The sequence below is a fragment of the Thunnus albacares genome, chromosome 16, assembly GCF_914725855.1.
Source record: "Thunnus albacares chromosome 16, fThuAlb1.1, whole genome shotgun sequence".
Lineage (NCBI taxonomy): Eukaryota > Metazoa > Chordata > Actinopteri > Scombriformes > Scombridae > Thunnus > Thunnus albacares.
In genome coordinates, this window is record NC_058121.1 from 28,116,612 (window position 1) to 28,143,397 (window position 26,786).

The following is a 26,786-nucleotide window of genomic DNA, read 5'->3' on the forward strand; positions in this document are numbered from 1 at the left end:
AACAAGATGATTAGTGAGCTTTAGAAGAGCAGGTACGAGCCAAGCTAGTTGTTTTTTAACGCTGCTTCTAGTCTTTATGCTAATTATGACGTTATTTGTAGATCACGTTTGTGCAATAAAAAGTCATAACAACCTTAATATCCAACTTATTAAGATCACTGTTATACTGCATCAGTATATCTTTCTCTTCAGTCGTGAGCTGTTTGAGCCGCAGGAAGGAAATCAGTGACGTCTGAGCTGTCTTGTCTTCCTCGGCCGGTTTCCCTTCCTCCTCTCTGAACGATAACCTCTCACCTTTGACCTCACCTCAGGTCTCTCTTTATACTTCCCTTTGTGAGGAATGCACTTTTGAAGAGGATAAGCTGAAAACAGACTGTAAACAAACTCCATTATTTCGGCAGCACCAGTCAGAAACATATATAGCTGTTGCCCAAAGATATAAACTATACTTTCATGCAGTTTTAAGTTCTTACTCAACTTTAATGAACTGTTTCTGTTCAGAATAACCGTACCAAGTGCGGATCAATACCAGTCACTTCTCTGTCACCTCAGTGGCTGCTGGGATTTCTTGTTTTTGTAAACACAGAGAGAGAGAGAGGGCTCTTTGTCCTCTATTTGCTGGGAATTTCAATCCACAGCCAAACTTCACCCCCTGAAGCACCCCTCATTCTCTGTTCTTGGTCCACTTCCTCCAAATCCAAAGTGAACATCAGTGCAGCGTTTTATAAGTGGAGGAAACCTCGGACTCAGGAAAACATCATTATGTAGAGTACAGATGCAGAGGTGGAAATACGTTTTGTTGGACAGGTAAGGAGACCAGTCGTTAATGTTTAACTACCATGCAGATGTAGTATCGCTGTCTTGTTGGTCATTGTGTGTTATTACAGTAATGAACTATAAAGTGAACTATAAAGTAAACACTATATGAGTGAACTTTGAACCTTGCTGGAGCGGCGTGGTGGCGTCACAGCTGACTGTTTCAACTCAGAGAGACTTAATTGCTTTAGTAAACATTTATCAGATTTTATTATTGGACAAATGAAGGTTTTGACCACCTGATGATGGCTTAAGATGAAAAGTTAAAGGATCATTTCATCATCCTGAGAACAGGAACCAAATTTCATGGCGATCCATCCGATAGTTGTTGAGATTTTTCACTGAAAACCACAAATTTCACCCTCATGGTGACGTGAGATGAAAGGCCAGGGACCATGAAAAACTGTATGATAGTAATTATACTTCATACATAAGCCTCGACAGTTATGAGTGGACAGAAAGATACTGGTTCCCTTTCATTGTTTATTCGTGGAAAGCATTTTAACTTTCTGCTTGGTATTTCTCACTGTCTCAGTAAGATTGTTACTATGTTTAGTAAGATTCAGGGATGTGCAGAGAGCCCAGTATCTGTATTTGTATCTGTATTTGTTGAGGCAGCAAAATGATCTGTATTTGTATTCGATAAAAGTGGAAAGAGGCTTAAAAATCCTGCTTTTGTTTTTATTACGCTGTTAATTTTAGAAAATTAAAGTGTTACAATAAGTGTTCATGAATAAACTACCTTATGAAGGACGACGTCCCCACATCGGGTCTCAAACTGGAGTCTCCCAGATCATAGACGACTGCGCTGACTACTGAGATAAAACTTTACTAAGACAGACCTCTACCTATTTATACACCCATAACACAGAGACACCACAGTGTGTAACGTGTAGGGAGGAACTTCAAAGATGATTATTGCTTTGCACTTTTCATTTATTGCCTATTTTTTACAATCTAACTTTGTGGAAAGGAGAAGAGGAACAACAGGTTATGGAGAGTCCGTTGGGAGCACTTTGCATGTGTCAGTAGTTCAGCTTTATCTCTGGGGAACACCCCCAACTCCGGGACTGATGTCCACATTAGGAAATGTGCGTCATGTAGCAGGTGGATGTGACTCCCCTCACTGAGACCTGCTGATAGACGTCACAGCGGAGCAGAGGAGAGACACTGAGATAGTGATGTAACCGACCTGCACGCTAGTATTTGACATGGTTTTTTTTCTTCCTGAACACAAATAATATTTAGAATATTTGTATAAAACAAATATTCGTAAAAAAAAACCCGACTATTTGTGCTTTGCTGAATAATGTATTTGTAATCGGGCACACCCCTAGTAAGATTGTGGGTCAACAACAGCACAGTTTGACTCTCCTCAGCGAGTCCTGAGTGGTGACGTATCACATCCTCTCTGTGGTGAAGATGAGTAGTTACCATCAGGATGAAGGTAAAAGGTTCCAGCTTTGCAGACTCTCAGAGATCCTTCGTGATATCAGAGTTGTGTCACTCGTACTCTGTTGTAGGACTTTAGGTTTTATACTGTATGATATTATGGAGCACTATGCTGTCCTATAATATCTGTTGTTATTGATTTATATGTCTGATAATCACTGTGGACACACAAGGAATTTCCATAAGAGTAATAATAATATAATACTTGTAGAAAATATCATTGCAATCCATCCAATAGTTGTTGGGATTAACAAACAGAAGACAGACCTACATTACTGCTGTGCTGCTAGCAAGGCTAGAAAATATAGATACAGTAAACACTAAATAAAGAGGACGTGGAATATGAAGAAAAACAAATTAGATTTCACATATTAATAACATGATTTCAGTCCAAACATGTTCAGTATAAATAAAACAGGCTGCTGAGTCTTGTAGCAAACCTCAATCATTTGGCATCTACTGATGACTGTCATCGACTCGACTGATTACTGGATACAAACAACTTTTCTGTTTCTGTTTATTATGTTTATTATGTGACTTATTGGCTGGATGTCTTTGTTATTAATGGTTTAGTGTGTGTGCTCTGATATGAATCACATGATGCAGATTGATTGATTACATGCTTATAATAAATACTTCACTGGTTGTATGAGAAGCCTGTAGCTTTAGATTTCCATCAGACTGCATGTAGAAATATCTTTTATTATAATGATTATCTATTACATTTAGTTTATACTCAGGTTTAAAGATATGGAGCCTGTCAGCATCTTCAATCCAGAAGGATCAGTTATCGGTCTCAGTCTTTAAAAAAAAAACTAATATCAGTCAGACCGCAGTCAGGTTCACACACAGGTCTGAGATTCCAGGAGGGATTTGGGGCGAGAGAGCCGCAGGATTGGGTGAGAAAAGAGAGTTTGGAAGAGGAAGACAGTGTGTGTGTGTGTGTGTGTGTGTGTGTGTGTGTGTGTGTGAGAGAGAGAGGTTTTTCCCATGACTCTGTAGCAGTCAGACAGGTAGGGGTCTGGGATTAAAGAGTGTGACCCGGCTCAATCTGGAATAATGAATTCTTCCTTCACAGCTCTCAGCGGCCTGTATGAAGCATTAGTCCCACTTTACCCTCAGACGGCATCAAAAGAAAGACAAAAGCCTTGTAATCTTCTCCTCATTTAACCGATTTACATGCTCAGTTTTCAGTAATAACCTGCAGCGTTTTTTATAAAACAACAACACAGACGTGATTTCATGTACATCAAGTTTATCTGCTGTTTTAAATGTCTAGTTATTTTCAGAATAAACTAAACACTGAACCGACTGAGAGAACAGCTCCACCTGCAGAAAGACATCTGAACAGATAAGAGTGCAGTGCCTATTTTAATTAGATTTTTTTGTAGATGTCTTTCAGGGACAGTGGGACTCTGTAGCGTCGACCTGATGGCAGTAACTGGGAGGACTGGTGGAGGAGGGGGGGTGGGATGCTTGATCAGAGAGTTCAGATAGGAGAGTTTGGGGTGAACCAATTATTTTGCTGGTCTGATTAGTGATGTGGGAGAGTTTTGTTTTGTGTTTGGTGGTGAGGGACTCAATTAGTTGATATTAAACGTCCTGAGCTTGGTCAGCAGGTGGAGGCACTGCTGGGATTTCTTGTATATAGAGCCGATGTGCTGCCGGGTGTCTGTCTGTCTTGTTCTACCAGCTGGCCTTCGATGCTGAGGGGCTAGAAAAGAGGCGACGGTTGTGAGTCTGGTTCTGCAGCACAGCTCTTTGGTCTCGGTGATGCTGAGCTGGAGGAAACTTTCCTTGAAATGTCCAGACCAGGTTGTTTACTGCCTGATGGGATTGAGGCAGAGCAGCACTGGTGCCAGTCAGGTGGACCACTGGGGCCGAGTCTTACTTTAAAAGCGTCCTTCCTTCGCTGCTGCAGGAGGTGTTGTTGGTGTAAACAGAGAAGAGAATCAGGGATAAAACCTCTTAACCCATAAAAACAGCGTCGGGTCGACCTGAAGCTCCGCTAGGTGGTGCAGGAGACTGTTTACAGTATTAAAAGCAGAAGAGAATCCATGAATAAAGTCCTAGTTTGGGGATTTGCTGAGTCCAGGTGCACCTCTACCCTGCGTTTTGACTTGTAAGGCAAACTGGAATGGATCCAGTCTCTCTGCCACCATACTGGAGAGGTGTTTCACACACTGTTCAGGTCATTAGCGTGTGTCTTTTTAGGCACTGGGATTATGGTGGATTCCTTCCACTGGTCTGGATCACAGCCAGACTCCAAACTCAGCTGAGCTGACACACCAGTCTTTCTTTTGTGTGTAACAGCGTCCTCTAGTGGTAAACACTCTCTACACACACACACACACACACACACACACACACACACACACACACGCACACACACACACACACACACTTGCAGGGAGGTGTATTATTGAAGTGCCCTGAGCCAGTCTGCTCACAGAGCTTTCAGCTCATATCTGAAGCAGAGCAGACATACCTGTCTGTCTGCACCCTAATACCTGTAATTCTCTACCGCAGGGCCCAGCGGAGTGTGTTTGTTTGTGTGTGTGTGTGTGTGTGTGTGTGTGTGTGTGTGTGTGTGTGTGTGTAGAGAGAGGTTTCTTTGGTCAATTTATCCAGCCAATAAACACTCAGGGAGGATAAACCAGTCTCAGTAGTTAAAGTCAAACCAACCAATCAGACGCCTGCGTGGCTACATGATTGTATTTAACTGAATAATTAGACTTTGTGTTTTAGTCATTTAAAGAAAACATCAAATACTCACACAGTGATAGATACAGAACATTATATCTCTGAGCTGTGAAGTGTTTTTCTCTCTGTGTGTCAGTATAAGTGTTTTTACATTAATTGTACTTGATGAATATATATTAAAATGCTGTAATTAGAGTTAAACTGACACATGGATCTGAAATTAACCTTTTACTCAAAGTGTTGTCAGTTAAAACTCGGCTGATTACATGTTTGTCTCAGAATAGATCGGAGAATTATTGTTTTTTAAAGGGAAAAACTTTAGCTGAAGTGATTCTAATGAAACATTTGGATCAAATTAAAATTATTAAAGGACTCAACTGACTTTACACAGTGAGGTTTGTTTACTTGTCTTAAGAAGTTCTGTTCAGCTTGTATAAAGTCTTCTGATGAGAGTTTTGTTCCTGAGGCTTAAGATTAATATCCAAGAGAACAAATAAGGCATAAATGTGTAATTTCAGAAAACAGTGTCTGCTGCTGCCTGTGCAACACATGCTGCGTTCATGGACGCGTCGTAAAGTCCCACTTTGAAGAGGGCGCACTCACAAATACGACTCTAAATTACTAACGTAAAATATCAAAGGAGGCGTATCAGAGAAAAAACATGCATGTTGGAAGCTATTCAGACAGAGAGATGTTTAGATGTTGCTCTGGACATCTAGACTACCGTCCAGTTTGTCTTTCCTCTGCGCTGTAGATGTGAGTTTTTAATTTCCCACAGCACTCAAAAGCAGCAATTGATGCAACTTGTGGGATCTCATGTTTGGAGGCAAACCAACAATGAAATGATCTACTTGCAAGTGCTCTGTGTGTGTGTGAGTGTGTATCCAGCACTGTATTAAGTATTAAAAACATGTCAGAGAGCTTGACTTTGTGCTACATTAAAATTTCTCAAAGAACTTTTTTAGTATAAAGTGAAGAGGTTGTGATATGTAGCACAACATGCTAGCAAAGTGTCACTGCGCTTCCTCAGCAGCTCAATGAATGTCTGAAATGGTGAAAAACATCTAAAAATTTAAAAAAAAATATGAAACATGCATTTCATTGGTGAAGGTGAAGTGAAAAACAACACTGTCTCCTTTATTTCATTTGGCATATTAGTAGAAAAACACCCAAACAATGCCTTCCAGCCTGCAGAAAAGAGGAGTTGCAGGGAAAGAAAGGGAAAAAAAAGTGTGGGAGACGGGGATGAGGGAGTGTCGGTGGGGCAAAGAGTTGCAATGACGAAAGGCAGATGGTATAAAATAGAAATGAAGGGAATGTTTGGACGCGGCCTGGCTGTTCTTTAGTGGGCGTATAAAAGGCAGCCGGAGATTGTGGAGGGAAACGTTAAGCTGGAAACGACTCCCGGTGAGGTGAGCTGAGATGTTGGTGGGGCGAAGGTATTAGTCTTTATATAAGATAGACATATCTAAATCCTCTGGAGCTCGCTCTGTGTGTGTGTGTGTGTGTGTGTGTGTGTGTGTGTGTGTGTGTGTGTGTGGGCAGGAACATACTATTCACCTTATGGAAGAATATTGATTGGATTTTTGCAGGATGATGTTGATAAAAGCTGCAGAGTTTCAACTTCTTTAAATGAGAATCACATCATTCTCTGTTCAGGCCTGAAGGTTGAAGTTCACTGTTATTTTACAGCTCTGGAAGAAATTTCAGAGTAAAAGTAGGTTTGTTTTATGTATCGATTCAATAAATGTCAGGAGATAATCTCCTTTAATGTAAAGTAGAAGTTTTATTTATGTAAAGATACAGTTTTATTAGCAAAATATCTGTCAGAATATCATATTATTATATAATATTCTCATATTATTATTACTGACACATTCATGTGTAAGCAGCAATTTTATGTTGTTGCTTATCGGCCCGATTCTTCATCAATTCCCTTATTGATTCCTGATCAAAAATAGTAGCTTGGTTGGGAAGCTGTGACATATTTGACAGAATGATAACATTGTTATTATTGTTGTTTTTCTGCTTCTCTCTCCCGCCCACCTGCAGCCTGGTTCTGTTCTGTTCTGTTCTGTTTGAGGTTTCTTCCCGTTAAAGGGGATTTTTCTTCTTTGCCACTGTTGCCAACTGCTGCTGAGGGAATGTTGGATCTCTGTAAGTTAACCTCTTAACATCCACCGGGTCTCCGGTGACCCGCTGAAGCCGGTTAGAAGCAGCTCAGCATCACTGACATAATTTGGCCACTTGGACACGTTTCAGAGACATTTGTGGTGACACCAGTGACACCACAGACTAAGAACTCCCTAAATCCCAGAAGGTTAGACCCAGAGGTCTGGAGTTATATACAGGTGTGCTTGACAAGATGTAGAAGATATGTGGTGATTTACACAGTTCTGGCATAAAGCATGTCCTAGTTATTCAAATATGAGTCATTATAGAGTCATATTTGTTCATATTTATAGAATAAGCCCCCAGAACACTTTTTTGATGCATATTTGAACTGATGTATTCCTGGTTGTGTTTTGCAACATGCTGAACAAGCAACATTTCCAGAAACTAGAAGATGTTTCTGTTCAAATGAAACCTGATTCATGCATGTTGGCCTCACAGTTCTCCTGTTATCAGCTTTTCCATCTGGTGATGCCAAATAGGTGAAAACTCCCCAAAACAATGTTGGATGTTAAGAGGCTACAGAGTTCAGTGTAGACCTGCTCTATGTGAGAAGTGACCTGAGATAACTTCGTTTATGATTTGGCGCTATATAAATAAAATAAAATTGAATTGAAGTCCTTGTTGTGTAAAAAGATGTTTCAGCATATTGTCATTTTATAGACGTTACAACCACAACTGTTGCTGTGACTCCTTCTTGTTGTAAGTTTCTGGCAGTGGAGACACATAAGTTTGACATCATCGTCATTGTTTTGCAATGTGCAACTGTCAGGAAAACATGCCTGAAGCTATAAAAGAACTGATAAACTCTGAGACAGATGATTCCCGATGGATCGGACAATTTGGAACCGGTTCTCCACCGGGAGTCCCATCCCTGAGCATGTTGAGGTAAAGCTGATATGAACTCATTTACAGATTGTTTAAACAATGATAATCAGAAGTTTTGTAACGTAAAATCTTTATTTGCAAAGTGACTCCAGCTGTCAGATACATGTGTTGGAGTTCAAAGTAGAATACAACATTATACAACAACAACAACAACAACAACAACAACAACAACAACAACAACAACAACATGTTCTTGTTCCTAAGATGATCAGTGAAGGTGTTCATGTAAATACATGACAAACATTAATCTGTTGCGGCTCAAACGTGCTGCTGAATGAATGTGTAAAATACAAACCTGTAAAATGTATCTTACAGCCTGTTTAAGACTAATATAACCTGTTTATATATATTATTATTATATATATAACTGCTGACTGTCATTTAAAACATGCAGGTGGGTTTTACTCTCGTCCAGTCAGCTGTGCTTTATGTTGATGTGGAACTTTTATCACTTTACTGCAACATACAATATCTCAGCAGTTGGTTTTAAAGTGTATTTACAGACTCTACTTCCCTCTAGTGGCTGTTTACAGACTGTGATGAGAGTCGACTGTTTATCAAATAAATTTAAATCCATTTATAAATAAAACAAACAAAAAAAAAGGCAAAATGAATCAGTTATATCAGGGAGAAACTTTATGACTGAATGTGTGAATGTACAGTTTGTTTGTGTATCTGCACATTTGTGTTTTGTGTTGATGCACCGATCGATTCATCTGTTGATTATTCTATTATTAATCGATTAGTTGTTTGGTCCATAAAATGTCAGAAAACTGTGAAAAATGTTGATCAGTGTTTCCTAAAGTCCAAGCTGACGTCCTCAAACGTCTTGTTTTGTCCACAACACAAATATATTCAGAAAGACAAAGATATTAATCATAAAGGACTAAAGAAACCAGGAAAATATTCACATTTAAGACGCTGAATCAGAGAATCTGAACATTTTCTTCTTAAAAAATGACTCAAAACAATTAATCGATTGTCAAAATCGTTGGCGATTAATTTAAATAGATGGCAACTAATCGATTAATTGACTAATCATTGCAGCTGTTCATGATTGTATGCACACATATTAAGCTCAGTGTGTGTGTGGATATACTATACACACATGTACTGAGGCTACATGTTTGTTATCTTCTATCAATTTATCTACAAAAATGATCATGTATGTGAATATTATTGGTTCACATTAAAATATAACTTAACAAACACATTCTTTAAAGAGTTATTCGAGCGAGTCGAGTCATAGAAATAACATTTATATTTGACAGAAGACTTTTTAAACCTTTTATTATTCGGATTCAGAGCTTCCAGCAGGTAACAGTCTCTAGTTTATTTAATCAGAACGCATCACTCCTCTCATATCAGAGGATGACGAGCTATAAATAAACAAGATCTTATCAGTTGCGTACCTTATAACAGGAAACTCATTAACGAATGTACACAGACACACCAAACAGTGTTTTAACAGCAGGGTGGAGACGTTCATAAAGACTCAATAAACATATAAACATCTGATAGAACAGCAGCTAAACAAATTCATTCATTTCATCAGTTTCAGAGCAAATAAATCTGATCAGGTTTATTCAGCGGACAGAAGAGTCAATCCAGAGAGTTTGTTCCACTTACTTTATGTAAACTATTACATCTGATGTAAACAGTCCAAAGTCAAGCTGTTGTCAGTGTAATCAACACACACGTTGTCATAGTTACTATCAGTTTATGATATTACGACTCTCGATGACACTCAGGAATTCAGTGTTTCATAACAGCTTTATTGAGCTGACAGTTTGGATTACTCAATAACAAACACACCTCTGTGCTGCTTCAGCAGCTGTTAAAAAAACATCACAGATATTTATAAATCTAATAAATTAATGTGTTTGTCATTTTAATGCTTATAACTCTGGTGAATGACGAAGTAACTGAGAGACTTTAAACAGGTGTGAACAACTTGTTTTCATTTTTAACTCAGGTGTTTGATACTTTATGTTTCTTTAATTATGTATGGTTCTCTATTAATGTATAACAACGTACAATATGAAAGTTAATGATACACAGAAAACATTTTGACAGTCACAGTTTGAAAATTGCTCTGATTTCTCACCATCAAACGTGTAAATGTGTGAGACAGGTTTAAATACTGGTTATCATTTAATGTATTTAATTTTAATTTAATTTAATTACTTTATTTGACAGAGACAGTGCATATTAATAACATTTCTGAAAATATGCCAGAGTTATCCAGAAAGGCTCATTTTCATCTGTTGTCCCTGGGCAGGCAAAAAGTTGGAGGCACAAATATTGCAAATAAAAGCGTTGAAAATACAAATAAACAACAATAAAAACAGTGAAAATGCAAATAAACAACAATAAAAATGGTGAAAATACAAATAAACAACAACAAAAACAGTGAAAATGCAAATAAACAACAACAAAAGCAGTAAAAAATGAAAATATGTCGATACAAACAAGTCTGCACTGCATAGAAACAAGAAACACAATGTCAGGACTGGTAAAATGTGGATGTTACATACAAAGCTCATGATAAACAAGAGCAGCTCTTACACGAAGCGTAATAATGACAAGTAAGACAACAAACAACAGTTCTAGTGTTCACCAGTTGGATTTGTAATGATCAGACTCTTCATGTCGTGGTGAATGGATGGTAGTTATTGTGATAAGTTGTTCCAGTCTTGGCAGATTGGCCAAAACTACTTTGTCCTCTTGGAATAAAACATTATATATTTTTACAAATGTTGTTCTATAAACTAAGTCTGTCATTCAACACCTGCTCTTCATCATCAACATGCTGATGTTTATTTTAAATTTTAGCTCCTTTCTGTGTAAAATGAGTCAGTTGACTGTAAGTTAGTTTATGTTGTTTAACGTCAGTAATAAGACAAATCATAGTTCTGTAGATTTTTATGTCTCTGTAATGTGTTGATCTATTGTTCTTCAGTTCATTGTGATCGTAACGTCACCGTGTTATTGTTTTATTCCTTCTCCAGACCAGCTGAACTATCTGAGAGCTGCTCACTAACCTTCAGGCTGAGTTCTAGATGTTTTAGATCCTGTAGAGACTCTGAAGAACCGCCAGAGAAATACGATGCATTGTACTTCTGATTTTATTATTTGCTTACATTACTTCAAAACATGATAATGTTCTTTTCGTGTGTTTATAGAGTGATCAAGCAATTCTCCACTAATCCCACACTGCATTACCCACCATAAACACGGCGCACTGCACTTTGATGGTCGTCCAACGGACAGTTTCTTTTCCTGTAAAGATCAAGAAGCATCATATTCACAGTTCAATGACCAGTTTAAACCAGTTTGTCCTGTGCCAAGAGAGTCAGCACATTCACTTACTTACTGATGTCTTTAGATTTTGGAAATAAAGTCATTTTAATTCTGTTTGACCCTGATGCTTTTGACAGAGCTACATAGTTGGACGTCAGAGTAGTTTCCCAACCTGGGAGCTGAAATCCCAGTAACATGAAGGGTCGTGAGATGATTAATAGGATGAAGAAGACGAAAGAAAGATATTTTTCTGCCTCGTTCTTCTCTGTGCTGATCTGGACAGTTTCAGTTTTCTGTCGTCTGTCTGCTCAGTAAAGACGACGACTATCCATCATTTAGCTTTAAATAACCATTAGATAGTATTTACTCCAATACAACATTTAAATACTCGAGTATTTCCATTTTCTGCTGCGTTATACTTCCACTGCACTACATCTCAGAGGGAAATATTCTACTTTTTACTGCATTACATTTATCTGACAGTTGTTGTTACTTTACAGATTAAGATTTTACATTAGAAAAACATACGATAAGTTTATAAAATACAACACGTGATTAGAGATTAAACCAGTGGTTTCCAACCTTTGTGACAATTTACAAGAAGCTGTGTCTCATATCGTCACGTAGCGAAGACGACTGCAGGTTCTTTTACAGTTTCACCAAAGAGAGAAAAACTTCTCAGATGGTTTTTATTACCTAACTGTTGTGTAGCAGAGCTTTGTTAATCATCTCACGACTCTTCAGATTTATGTGGTGACCTTTCACCGAAGCACATTGAATCAAATAATGTAAGATATAATTATATCTAAGTCTCAGGGGCACTGAGTACTAGAGATGTGCAGAGGGCCCAGTATTTGTGTTTGTTACTGTATTTGTTGAGGCAGCAAAATTATTTGTATTCGAATAAAAGTGGAAAGAGGCTGAAAAATCCTGTTTTTGGTTTTGTTTTTATTACGCTTGAATGAAAATTTAAGTGATGTCCAAATTAAGAAATATGCATCATGTAGCAGGTGGATGTGACTCCCCTCATTGAGACCTGCTGAGCAGATAGCGGCTGTAACTAACCTGCTCGCTGGTATTTGACATGTTTTGTTTTTTTTCTTCCCAAAAACAAATAATTTTACAAATATTTGTATTAAACAAATATTTGTGAAAAGCCCACTATTTGTGCTTTAACATATTTGTATTCAGGCACCTCAACTGAGTACTTTTGATACTTTAAGTAAAAGGATCTGAGTACTTCTTCCACCACTGGTTAATATGGATTTAACTAATATCTTTCAGTTTGATTTACTTTAAACTCACATGTTCATATTCATGTTATATCCATTACATCATACTTTATTTAAAGGAAGGAAAAGCCTCTGAAGCAGCATTTACATTTACACTGATGCTACAAAATCATTTGTATTTGCAGCTGTTTGACATGATCTGATAGAAACATAATAGAAACTGATTTACAGTATATTTCTCTAGAATCTAACCAAACCTATTATAGCATCATGTCAACATGAATTTATTGTTATCAGTGAGAAGGTCTTCATGAAATCTGGACCACATCTGTGTTTAATAAAAGTTTACATCAGCTTGAAGCTGGGGTTGCTTCATCCTGAGTACAGCTGAGATAACAGACGGCAGATTGAAGGGTCTCTGTGTTTTTTGTCATATTCTTCAAACGACAACAACAAAGCGATCATGTTGTAAAGACCAGTAGTGGAAGAAGAATTCAGATCTTTTACTTCAGTAAAAGCAGCAATAAAAAAGTGTAAAAAAATATTCCATTACAAGTAAAAGTCCTGCATTCAAAATCCTACTCAAGTAAAAATACATAAGTATTAGCAGCAAAATGTACTTAAAGTATTAAAGTAAAAGTTCTGGTTTTGCAGAAAATGGGGCTGTAATATTTTATACATATATATATTTATATATATATATATATTAAAGAAAGTACATTACTGATAGTGATGAGTCGGTTGGGGTGGAGTTAGTTTTAACTGCTCTCTGAGAGTCACCAGATAAATATGAGGAGTGGTGACATGATTGATTAGGAAAGAAGAGAAAACAAAGTTCTGCTACAGTTAATATAACAATTATGTTATAACTGTTCATCTGAACCATGACAAAGAGACACAAATACACACTGATTCTTTATAAAGGGCCACAAGCCCGCTGGGAACCACTGGTAGCTTATTATTAGCTTATTTTGATGTTATTTTATGTCAAATCTTCATCTGTAAAGTAAGTAAAGCTGCTGGAAGTATAAAGTAGCATCACACACATAAATATACTTTACTTTCCAGCTCTGAACACTGAGCTGAGTTGGTGCTGTTGTGACATAAAAGTATCAGAAATAACATGTAATAAACCTTTGCTGCTGCTGTATAGATGGATGAGAACTGTATTGTATAAACTGTAAACCTGAACGTGAGACTGAAAGTGCTGAAGGGATGAAAATATGCACATGAAGAAGAAGAAGAGTTTACCATCAAAACATATCGATGATTCAAAGCAGCGAGGTCACAGCATGTGACTGATGATGACGTGAAAATTGGAAATGTGGGAGGCAATCAGAGGCCAAATGATAAGGATTCCTCTGCAAAAACCGAGCCGAGCAATATGTGTGTGTGTGTGTGTGTGTGTGTGTGTGTGTGTGTGTGTGTGTGTGTGTGTGTGTGTGTGTGTGTGTGTCAGGGCTGGACTTTGTTCTCAGCTGTTTCCAGTACAGGAGTTTATCAGAATCACAATCATTTTCAGCTGAGAACCTCTGTGACTTTACTCCTGAACGGTTGTTGCTGCTGCATGAAGAGCATTGATCCTGAAATATACAACACTTCAGTTACTTTTTTCTTCTTTTTCTTAAAGGTGGAAGTTCTGTGAAGATTCTCTTCCTTTTTTTTTTTATTTTTTATTTTTTATTTTTAAAAGGCAACCATGGTCAGCCGTAACTTCAAGAACGTGCTGGTCGTCTCTATCGGGTTTCTGTCTCTGTTCACGGCTTACGGAGGCCTGCAGAGCCTGCAGGTAGGTGGAAAATACACAATTATTATTTTACCTATCAAATGTCATTTTTAAAATTCAATTATGGTTAATTGTTACATTAAAAATACTGAAAAGTTGAAGTTAGTATTATGGGGATTAAAGGGATTTATTCATGTTAAAACTAATTAAAGGATTGAAAAATACTATTTGTGCATCATTTAGTTAGAAATGTAATAAAAATCTTTCATATATCATGACATATGGATTTCCTCTACATGATAGCACATGATAGTACATTCACTAATAAAAAAAAGTATTGGTAAGTTTAGATGTGTGTGATAGAAATGATTGAAATGCATTCCTGTTTGGACACAGTGTTAAAACATGCTGTATATAATCATCACGCTAAGGCACCGTTTCAAAGAATGAGCTACTTTCAAGATATTTTCAAGTTCTTTAAGATAACTCTGATAACTGTGTGAGAATTCAACCGTTCCTTCATAAATGCATATGTAGCAGAATAGAGAGCTTGAAAAAAATCATCCAAAAATGGTGCTTTTCAGGTGTGAATGTAGACAATTTTACTTTGCAGGTAATGGCAACATAAAATAGTTGATGACTATTTTATTAAGTGTGTTATTATACTGAAACTTACATAAACAGAGAGAAATTATAACCCAGCTGGAACCGTGGCAGAGGAGGGATCATCTCTTCTTTATCATCAGTCTTCAGCTCTTTTTATTTATTTTTTTTACTACAGTTGGTTATAAAGTTTCTTTTCATTTTCCATCAGAAGGCCAATCACTGACCTACAATAGTCGAGATCACAAAGATAAAAATCTGTACTTTAAACTGTGTGTTCAATACAATAAAATATAATTAAATAATGAAATAATCAGAAAATCACATTTTTATTTTACAATGACAGTTTTAGGAGCTGATACTTTGACAGGAGTCAGTTTTTGTTTTGCGGGAAAATAAAACATCTTGACATGTTGGAAAAGTAATTTCAACAGAACTGTCTTTACTGTCATTAAACTGACCTTCCCTGAGCCAACATCTTCATCCTCATCTTCATCATCGTCGTCCTGTCCGTCCCTACAGAGCAGCCTGAACGCGGAGGATGGGATGGGCGTAGCGTCTCTGAGCGTCATCTACGGCGCCATCATCGTCTCCTCCATGTTTCTTCCTCCCATCATGATCAAAAATCTGGGCTGTAAATGGACCATCGTCGCCGGCATGGCCTGCTACGTCTCCTACTCCGTTGGAAACCTCTACCCGGGATGGTAATCAATCATTGCAGCTTTTTTACATTTTTATTGCTGATTAAGGAACTTGTAATAACTTGGTTGTAAACAATAATATAATCTCCAACACTGTCACAGCTTAGAGAGTAGGGGTGTGTCCGAATACAAATATGTTATTTGGCAAAGCACAAATAGTGTTTTTTTTTTTTAAACAATATTTGTTTCATACAAATATTTTAGAAATTATTTGTTTTCAGGAAGAAAAAATGTTAAATACCAGCACACAGGTTGGTTACATCACTATCTCAGTGTCTCTCCTCTGCTCCGCTGTGACGTCTATCAGCAGGTCTCAACGAGGGGAGTCACATCCACCTGCTACATGACGCACATTTCCTAATTTGGACATCACTCCTGGAGTTGGGGGTGTTCCCCACTTTAATTTTTTAAAATTAAAAGCGTAATAAAAAACAAAAACAGGATTTTTAAGCCTCTTTCCACTTTTATTCGAATACAAATACAAATAATTTTGCTGCCTCAACAAATACAAATACAAATACAGATACTGGGCTCTCTGCACATCCCTAGTAGAGAGTATGGTACCCAAAAGTGACACAGGACATAGATATAAAGTAATAAATGACCATGATTAACTGAAAATAAATACATGTCTAATAAATAAATAAACAAATAATAATATACTTTTTTTTTGTATTTCTTCATTTATTTATTTATTGTGTCACTTTTGGGCTTCTATAGAAGAGCACTACAACTTCTTTACAAAATCAATATAGATAATATAAGTACATTTCTGTATAATACATGTAAATAAACAGAAGTACTTGAAGTCACAGACTAATGTTCTCTTCACTACAGATCACATGTAGATATTTATATTCGTGGGAACCTTGAGAGAGCAAAGCACAAACATCAATGAGCCACGTCTGTTCAGTTTTGTCTGAAAACGGCTTTAAAATATTAACATTATTATATTAATACCACAAGACTCATAACAGGGCTGCTGCTGTTGCTAACATATTAAACATCCAACATCATAAAGGAGATCATGAAGTTTTTCTTCAGCTGCTGAAAAGAAACGACAAAATTATTACAAATTTTAGCATTTTAGCTAGCAGCTGTGTGAGACTGTACTTCAGAACAGTGACAGTGTAATTTGTAATTTGTTTTGCAGGTTTTTAAATACAAACAAACAAACAAAAAGAGCCGATACCACTGGACAAATTGATATTATGACATCTGAGAGTACGAGACAGATGTAATAATGTCGGGGATCTTCAGAGTCATTAGGATTGATTGTATAGATCTTCATCTGGTCCAGATGTTTCCGGCTCCTCATCACGCTGCTCAATTTATCATAAAAGGAGAAAACACATTGATCTCATATCGTTTGATATAGAAATAGTTTTACTGTAAATTCAAACAGATGTAAACTGAGCTGGTCTAACAAGTATCATTACAGCATGTTTATTATTTTTATTAACTTCTGCTCCTCCCATCGCTGCAGCTCTTGTGACCTCACACATTTACCTGTCTCAGGTACTTTCCACCATGATTAGCTATTTCTTGTCCGTCCAATACTTGGTGTTCCAACCTTGACCACACCACCATCCTGCTCTCCTTTATTCTATTCCACAATCTAATAAATCCAATATCTTTATGGGAATAAACATCAAATACACGTCTGTATCACTCAGATCCATTTAACATTATATCCTGATGTACATCTAATGATAAAGTAAAATCCTTGACTGTTTGTGCATTCAGTAAGACTGGAAGAGAAGAATAATGATTTTGCAAATTATATAAAATAACTGATTCTCTTCCAAAGTAAATTATTGTATAACTTGATCAGAACTATATTGATAATGTCTGAACAGGTTAAAATATCCCACAGATCCATCGATGCCTTTATGAAACTTTTTGCCAATCCATCCATCACAGACACGGAGCGCTTTCTCTGGATAACTGAACATTTTAACTTTGCTGGTAGCATTAAAAGAAAAGTCAGTATCACCAAACTCATGAGGATCCATCCTCAGCTGTTCTACAAGGGTCTCAACACTAGTAAAGCTAAAAAATGTGACTTTGTGTGCAAAGTTTCTGTTTTTCGGGTTAAATATTTTTTAAAAGTGAGTATGCAAACTTTGGGGTTATTTTATATCACAACAGAATGGCACTAGAACCTGGAGCCTCAAAAACAGCAACCAGACCATGAGACACTAACTGGCCAAAAAATACATAAAAGGTAAAAGTGTAGCGTTAAGAAATAATGTTTTTCCCTTTGCTCTCTCTCCTGCAGGTACACCCTCATGCCCACCTCAGTCATCCTGGGTTTGGGAGGTTCTCCTCTGTGGTCGGCTAAATGCACCTACCTGACCATCTCTGGTAACGTGCAGGCTGCCAAGGAAGGCAAAAAAGGCTCAGATGTCATCAACCAATACTTTGGCATCTTCTTTTTCATATTTCAATCATCCGCCGTGTGGGGGAACCTCATGTCGTCGCTCATCTTCGGACAGGACACCAACATAGGTATGAAGACAACTGAAAGTGGCAGCACTGATAAACACTTTAATACAAACTGAACCACTGAATTCTGGTTTAGTTTGTTCGTTATTTTAATGTAAAATTCATTGAAATATCTGCAACAAATAAATTTAAGATTTTAAACTTAAACAGATTTTACAGTAACAGTCAGATTTGCTCTCTTAGTGACAATAAAAGAAAATTATATGATTTTTTTAGAGTCTTGAAGTAAAAAAGGTAATAAATAAATACTGATGAGACTGTTCACAAACTGTAAACAGTCTGTGAGACAGTTTATAGTCTGGAAGACGAGAAAAATAAATAATCTCCATTTCCAAACACAGTGAGGTCAAAGTTACTTTACGCAACCCAGTAGGTTTAGGCATGAGCAGTGGGGGATGGTTAGGGTTAGGGGTCAAAGGTCAGGACAACATCGGGGCAATGGCGTCATGTAGTAAAGTGGGTGTGTCCTGTAGGACTGCAGGACTGCACATAGACACTTCTCATGGAAGCAGATGTTTGAATTCGTCACCTGAGATTAAACAGAAGAAAACGTTGCCAGCTGGTTAACACTGACAGTCTGGTGCTCGGTTATTTAAAAATGCTCTTCTTCAGTATACAGTACTTTATACAAACAAGTAATCTCAGCCGGTCGTCAGCTCTCAGAGGCCCTGTTCACACCTGTCATTAAAATGCGTCATGTTTGATCCGATCACCAGTACACTGGTGTGAGATCCGATCACTCAGGGCCACATGTGGCCACATTTTTTTAAGCAGTGTTTACCGAATGTGTCCTTGGCCAACGCTGAAGGACCGCCTACTCACCCGAGACACATGTGGGGACACATGATAATCGCAGGCGGGAACAGGACCAGAGGTGTCGAAATGTAGATTAAGAGGTTAAGGAAAAGGGAGCAGCACAAAGGAATAAAACACTAAGAGTATCAGAAGCTTTTCTTCATCTAAGTGACAAAGTTAAAACTAAATAAATCCTCCACACTGGTTTATTTCCTATGAACGTGGTCATTGTAGCTCTATGAGTCTATGAGGACTCGGGCAAAACAATGTATACTGTGGAAAGCTGCTGTTATCTTTATAAATAGAGAAATTATATGAAATCAAAGGAATAGCAAATATATGTAGGACAGAAGTGTAATGAGACTGTACCTTTATCCCATGAAAGAGACACTTAGGGGTGTAACTAAAAAGCCTGACCAGTAAAGTATTTTATCCTTATTTTCTGCCTGTTCTGCTGTTTGCTCCATGACTGGTAGCCTACTGGTTTACATTTGTTTCAACTGGAAATCAGTCACACTGATGAAGTAATGATACCTGAAGAGCAGATGACAGAACATCACTTTATCATCACGGTGCAGAGTCTGATTTTTTCATTAGATGTGATTTCAGATTTGCTTTTGAGTTCCTGCATTATGTCACGTGTCTCTGCATCTGCCTTCACCTGAAACACACACACACACACACACACACACACATATACACACACACGTCTACACAAACCCAGCAGTGGGCAAGGTTTAACTGGTGTCTTACAGCCTTTTTATGGGTTCAGTTTACAAGAGAATAAGAAAGGGTGCGTGATAAAAGTCAATGATGACAAGTGTGCAGTATATTATTTTATGGTGTGAATGATCTCCAGGTTATCAGCTCATCTGATGATGATGGCACATGTTGAGACACATTTCTGGGAAGGAACAACATGACACAAATATTTAATCCGTTTTTATTGTGGGTAACGATTTACAAAGTGAATACATTTCTGACAACTTGGGAAGGTTGTATGATGACTGAGTTGGTCGTATGAGGGTTTAAAATACTGTGTATGTTTGTTGTACATATCAGAGTTTGTTCCCAGTTGTAATTACGACTTGGAGGCCGACATGAACACTATTTACAAGTCAGAAACTGGTAATTATGGTAAATCTGATATGACATGAGAGTGGCGTTAGAGCCTGTGTATGATCTTCTTTTTCCCAGAAGCCACAAACTGTAGAAACAAAAAACATTTCCACCATGATTAAAAAACTATCTTCCTTCATTTTTGTGTATTCATCCAAGTTAAATGACTTGTTTTTTTTGTTTTTTTTCCTGACAGCTGACATCCCATATGAGCAGCTGCAGCTCTGTGGAGCGGCCGACTGCGGCCTCGTCGTCAACGCCAGCGGCACCGCCCCCGTCAGACCTGCACAGTCGCTAGTGTGGACACTCGTTGGATGCTACATCGGTAAATCATTGGTTTCCTGTGGATTTCACAAAATACAATGAAAAAATTTCTTCTTTTCCATTCCAGGGCCACCATAGTTAAACGGTACCACTGTCATGTCTGAAGATAGCTGAAGATACACGGCGATTAGCCTAGCTTAGCGTAAAGACAAGAAGCAGGGGTAACTCATGGATGTATAAAGAGAATTGGAGGCTCCGTTCATTCCTGTGAAAGTCGCTCAGTGGCGCATGAAGGCTCAACACTTCCTGCTGCAAAGATATAACCCGGATGTTGCTCACGCTTCCTGATCATTGGTCCCATAGAGCAGGAATGTTCTGTGCTGAGCTGGCTAACTTCTGGTTTAGCGCACTGCTAACTTGAACGAGGATACAATAATTCAATCATGCAGCTCTTCTAGACTTTCCAAATGTTATCTGACCAAATGGATCAAATTCTGATAGTAAAACAAGTCAATTTGCCGGAGTTGTGACGGTCAAAAAAATGTCTCCTCCGTTTTACAGCTTTTACTTTTCCCATTATTGTGTGCAGGAAAATGTTTTTTGGGCCTGGATGATCAGAACTAGTGGCAAAACCGGGAAAATAAACTCTAGTATTAAAATAATTCAACCAGCAGTGTTGAAGTAATCAGAGAAACCAGTTGTACTTTTTCAGATATCCACATCATCAGTTTTCTATCCTCTGTTGGTTGTAGGTGTGGGTGTGCTGGCCATGATCATTGTGGCGGTGTTTCTGGACAACATCGACCATGAACAGACCAGCCAGTTCCGTGAGAACCGGGAGCCGTTCTGTCAGACGTTCCTGGCCACATTCAGACTGCTGAAGGACTGGAGGCTGGTGACCCTCATCCCCCTCACCATGTACAGCGGCTTCGAGCAGAGCTTCCTCTCCGGGGAGTACACCAAGGTGAGGAGATCTTTAAAGCCGTAAACATTCATCCAGACATCGATGTTTTTAATTATTGTGCCACATGCACATCATTTTCTGGATATACATATCTGTATGTCTTTTTGATCAATTGTTCGGTCTCTAAAATTTTAGAAAACTGTCAAATACGCCCGTCACAATTTCCGAGAGCCCGACGTGATGTCATTAAATGTTTTGTTTTGTCCGATCAACAGTCTCAAACCCAAAGATATTCAATTTATTATGACGTAAGACAACGAATAGCAGCAAATGTTCACCAGTGAACCATCACATTTGGCATTTTTGCTTGAAATTATCAAAATAGTTTCAGGAGAGCTTTCTTTTGATCGTCTTAATAGATTATTTGACCAATCATTGCAGCTCTGTCATTTAGTCACACATTTAATTTCCCAATGTGCTTGTTTTTCACCTTCATGTTAATCTGACGCCGTTCGAGCCGTGTTAGGAATGTTAATGAAATGTTACAGAAATGTTACTAGAGAAGATGTAGCAAGATTGCTTGTTGTTTACATAAAAATGACTCCAAATATGTGAGAGATGTATGTATAAAGGTTCATGTCTGAAAGAGGCTTTAAAGGGCTTTACGCAAATTAGTAACCATGTTATTGTCTGTATTTTAGTGGGAGTCTACCAGTTCAGTCAGAGTTAGATTTGGTGGAAAAGGCTCTTCTGTTTGAAGGAGCTCTTAAAGAATCCAAGTGGTTAATCCCCCTAATTGACATGAAATAATATGTAATATAAATCTTTGTGTTTCTCTGTTTTCTTTTCTTTCTGTCGTTTCATATATGAGATATGACCTGTAAGGATATGTGACATCTGTTTGCTTAAAAACATCTTGCTGTGTTTCCTTGCAGAACTACGTGACGTGTGCGTTGGGGATCCATTATGTCGGCTTTGTGATGATGTGTTTTGGAGCCTCCAATTCTCTTTGCTCCTTTCTCTTTGGGAGACTAGCGAGGTACACCGGGAGAGCTGCACTCATCTTCCTGGGTAAGATCTCTCATAATTAAGTTAGTTTTTCACCTTTTAAGGTTTAGAATGAACAGTATGAATGAACTGCTGACTTCCATTTGATTGTCGAATTTGTCCGTTTTCAGCTGCATTGGCCAACTTTTCCTGTATCATCGCTCTGTTGTTCTGGAAGCCTCATCCTGACCAGCTGGCTGTCTTTTTTGTATTTCCCGCTCTGTGGGGGATGGCAGACGCTATCTGGCAAACTCAGACCAATGGTAAGAAACTGGTGTGCAGTGTGGATACCTCATGCAGTACGATGAGTTTGTTTGTCTGATAGTTGTTTGTGTTCATTGACAACAGTGGAGATGTTGTCAGGATATTCGTGCTCCCCTGAGGATGAGTACAAGTCTACAGTTATGCTAGCTGCTGTGTAAGGCTCTTCTTCAGTGGTGCTTTGAGCAAGATGCCAACGTTAGCATGCTAACATGGTCAAAATGTAATGTTTACATAGGTCACCAATTAGGTTAGTGTGTTAGCATTGTGAACTAGGGCTACAACTAACGATTATTTTCATTATGGATTCATCTGTTGATTATTTTTGGACTCATTGATTACTTGTTTGGTCTATAAAATGCCAGAAAATGGTGAAAAATGTTGATCACTGTTTCCAAATATTCAAATTTGAGAAGGTGGAATCAGAGAATTTAGAAATGTTCTTTTCAAAATTATCTATCGATTATCAAAATAGTTGGCTGTTAGTTGGTAGTTGGCAAACTAACTGATTAATTGACTAATTGTTGCAGCTGTGATGCTAATGCTATATTTGCTAATTAGCATTTAACACAAAGTACAGCTGAGGCTGATGGGAATTTCATTAGTTTTTTAGGTATTTGGTCATAAACAAAAGTACTGGATGCTATGATGGTGTTAGATGAAAAGTCAGGGATCACGTTATCAAGGGTCAAGTTATTACAATTCATCCTGAGGGGAATATGAATGTGTAGTGGGTTTTTTTTATGTGATTAACATGGTATATGCATATAATACATTTAATCCTGACAAAATGAGTTAATATATGTGTGACTTTGTGTCAGGTGGAGAGGTAATGTGGGTGTATGAAGTTTGTGTCTCTTACAAAAAGAGGCATGAGCAAGTCATGAAGATTTATAGGCAACGTGGACTGTGTTGTAAATGTTTGGCTACAATTGCAAGCATGAGTGGACACAGATACCAGCCAACAGAAGAGATAATGAGGTGCTGGCATAAACATAATGTCATAAATATGTCAAAAAGAAGATAAGGGACTTGCCTAATTGCCAACAGCAGCATGATAGGGAAGCAGGGTGAAGTAAGGTGAAATAGAGTGAAGAGGAGATGAAAAAGAGGTTAAGTGCCTTGATGTTAAAAAGCTGTTTAGTGCGTGTTAGGTAATATTTGAATATGAAAAGCAAATTGATAAATAATGGTGGAAGAAAAAGGTGAAGAAATGCCAGGGACTGTCCACTGGGATCAGTATTGGAAATACATCAAATTTGGTGGCAAGAGGTTTTAATGATGGGAGATACCTGGACTTTGTGACATGGCAGGAACCCTGACACACCACATTGGGAGGCGCTCTCCAGGGTATATAAGATAATGGTTTCTTATTTGGTTTTTAGGTTTTTGCTTCATGAACCAAGCCTCGGTTTGCTGTATTACTGCTATTTGCACAGTAAATCTAATATTGCACTGAACTCTGAGTGTTTTTCTTCAACTTTGAAGAAACTTTCTTTTATTTTTTAGTTGTTTGACTAATTTGGAGACTAAAAGAAGTTGTGTAGCTGAAGATTTATAGGCCTGATTGACAAAGTTTTTTCAGCTACCACAAATGTTTGTACATTTCATTTTAATTCATCCAACAGTTGTTGAGATAATTTTTAAACAAACAATGTAACCTGCTAAAGTCATTGGGATTCATCCTCTGGGGACCATGAGGATACATGTTGAGATACATTTTGATGCATCAGCGTACATGTCAGGGAACCACCAGAGTCACTACAGTTCCTCCTGTGGGAACCATGAATGTCCTTAAAAAGTTTCACGGCAATTCACTTTGGTCCGTTTCAGTCTGGACCAGCGTGTTTGCTCAGCTCACCAACCAACCAATATTTCCATCCCTGGAGTCTTAACTTTAGCATTTAGGTCCACTTACTAGCTTATTCCAGAGCTTTCAGATGCATCAGTGAATGGTGTTGGTAGGAGCTAACTGAGCTATCGCCATGGCAACTGAGACAACAACTCCATTTGCTAACGAAGACAGTGAGATGTGGTTGAACGTTCTGGAAATGGCTCGTTAGTGGACCTTGAGTTACGATTATTTTTAGTCAAGACAGAACTTTGGCGCTCCTGACCTGTTGTCTATTTCCACAATTATGTCAAAATTAACTAAAACTCATTGTCAGTCTGTTTCAAGGTACAAGTTCAACTACTGCATTTGTCAAGATTTCCAATTGCAGACAAGAAATATCAAAATAAAATCTGCAGATTGCCTTGAAATTCATTTAGAACGTTTATACTCCCTAGAAGATGAACCCTTTTCATGTTGGACAAACCATAATCATTAATGTTGTTGTTTGTTACGTCCACACTTTAAGATGCAGCCTTTTGGGGGCTTTAGACTTTTTTGTTTTTATCTTTTCAAGGATTGACTCACCTAGCCACCACTTTTTACAATATTTTATTATTAATGATTGTGTTTATGATGTTCACCCTTCGTCTGCTTTCTGTCCTGCAGCAATTTATGGCATCCTCTTCCCCAGGGAGAAAGAGGCAGCGTTTGCCAACTACCGTATGTGGGAGTCTCTCGGTTTTGTTATCGCCTTCGCCTACAGCACCTTCTTGTGCCTGGAGTATAAACTGTACATCCTGCTGGCCGTTCTGGTGCTGACCGTCGTCACCTACCCCATAGTGGAGTACTACGAACGCAAGAATCCTACGCCGCCTGTCGATCAGGGGACCTACGTAAATCACAAAGAAGACCTTGAAATAGATGACAACAAGATCATAAACCAGACACAAATGTAGAGACTAAATGTCAAGTGTTTTACTTGTTGAACACATCCTGGTCTTTATCAGCTGCAAATCAGGTGTCTGATGCTGACGCCACATTGTTGAAATTACTTGAAAATGCCACATTGTACAAACTTAAAAAAAATATGTGATGAGAATGATGGAGAGATATTGAAGGGGAAGTCAGAAGCACGTCTTCTTGCGTTGACAAGTAACTGATCAAAACTGCAAACACTGACTTTATTTTTTTTTTCTGGTGCAGCCTTCCCCTAAAACTTGTGGAATAGAGATCTCTTATGTGGTGGGTTTTCATCCACCTGTTTTAATGCACAATTTTAAATTTTGCACATAAAAAACTTTGAAAAAAACCTTTTTTTTTATGCTTGGCTGAGGTGGAAACGTTGGTGTAAGGGTAAAAGCAAAATGTGATGTGAAAGGAGTGGAAACGAATACATCATGACGTAAAGGAAGCATGTGACTTAAATGTCCATAAATGCTCTAATTCCGTCATGTTTTATGTATCGTTTTTCACTGTTTGAGGTCTGACTGTTGCTCTTTTAATTATGTCATCTTCTTCTGTAATGATTTTGTGGCATCTGACTGAAAAATTTGTGGCAGCATGTGTTTATCTCGACAAACCAACTCCTAATAGTCACATAACTGCTATTGGATGGAGACACGCGTTTAGCTTCTTTTGACGATTTACTGGAATTTCCGTTGAAATTTGAGCTACATTTGGATGGAAATCAACTTGCTGCCACAAAATATGAGGAAACTTATTCTCAGCTGCTTCCTTTTGATGTTCTGTAGCTTGGATTGTACCTGATTTGTTCTTTGCTTTGTACAAAAAGTGCCTGCCAAATTAATAAATGTAAAGAAATAACATCACATTTAAAAATTACAGCAGGGATCCAAAAAAGCCTCTAGTGACAAATATCACAAATCAATAATACTGTATGTTCTGACTTGATGATGAGAATAAGTAGCTTTCTTGGGTGAAATGTTTTGTGTTCTTCATCTGTATAATGTGTTCTTCATGCTGTAGTTACAGTCTTGAGTCCTCACTGTGTTTTTGACTCAATTTTGACATTCATTCATTCTGGCAATAACTTGTTTATCTAATTTATCCATTCATTCATGTCTCCATTAATTTTAGTTGTATATATGTAAATATGTTTAGTTTTCCCTATCTCTTAATAGTTCAATAAATGTCTTCATTTATTGCCTTTACAACAGAATTGAAGGTCACTGTATTCAGAGTTCATGAGTTTCAGATATAAGAATGATTCATCATATTTTTTTTTTCATGACACCTTCTGAACTCTGTACCGTCCTATTTCTTAATCAACCTGTAATAAACTTCAATGCTTTGGGTACCAATTATGTTTTTGCATAATGATATGAAGAGAGGTTTGGTGGGAATAAAGTAAATGAACTCACTTCACAGACTGGACTCTACAATAAACAACCGCATCGTCTGCAAACTGATGTCAACAGAAGCTCTTTTTTCATAATTA

The 26,786-nt window shown here is 37.9% G+C and overlaps 1 protein-coding gene across 2 annotated transcripts; it reads left to right on the top strand.

The window, feature by feature from the left end:
- Positions 1–702: 702 nt before the first annotated feature.
- On the top strand, positions 703–26,700 carry unc93a (unc-93 homolog A). 2 transcript variants are annotated; one of them, XM_044376404.1, is made up of 9 exons: positions 703–807; positions 14,197–14,355; positions 15,418–15,599; positions 17,878–18,107; positions 20,215–20,343; positions 21,035–21,246; positions 22,122–22,257; positions 22,365–22,496; positions 24,995–26,700. In XM_044376404.1, exons 2-9 carry the CDS (start codon positions 14,266–14,268, stop codon positions 25,282–25,284), a joined length of 1,401 nt encoding a protein of 466 aa, XP_044232339.1. In that variant the 5' UTR covers positions 703–807; positions 14,197–14,265; the 3' UTR covers positions 25,285–26,700. The 2 variants fall into 2 exon arrangements, with proteins under 2 accessions (XP_044232339.1, XP_044232340.1); XM_044376405.1 differs by lacking the exon at positions 703–807 and having other exon boundaries at positions 14,094–14,355.
- Positions 26,701–26,786: the final 86 nt, after the last annotated feature.

Coding starts and splice junctions, on each gene's coding strand:
- unc93a (XM_044376404.1), top strand. CDS start 14,266: ATGGTCAGCCGTAACTTCAAGAACGTGCTGGTCGTCTCTATCGGGTTT. Junction 20,344..21,034: donor ACTCGTTGGATGCTACATCG/GTAAATCATTGG, acceptor TGTTGGTTGTAG/GTGTGGGTGTGCTGGCCATG. Junction 22,497..24,994: donor CTGGCAAACTCAGACCAATG/GTAAGAAACTGG, acceptor TCTGTCCTGCAG/CAATTTATGGCATCCTCTTC.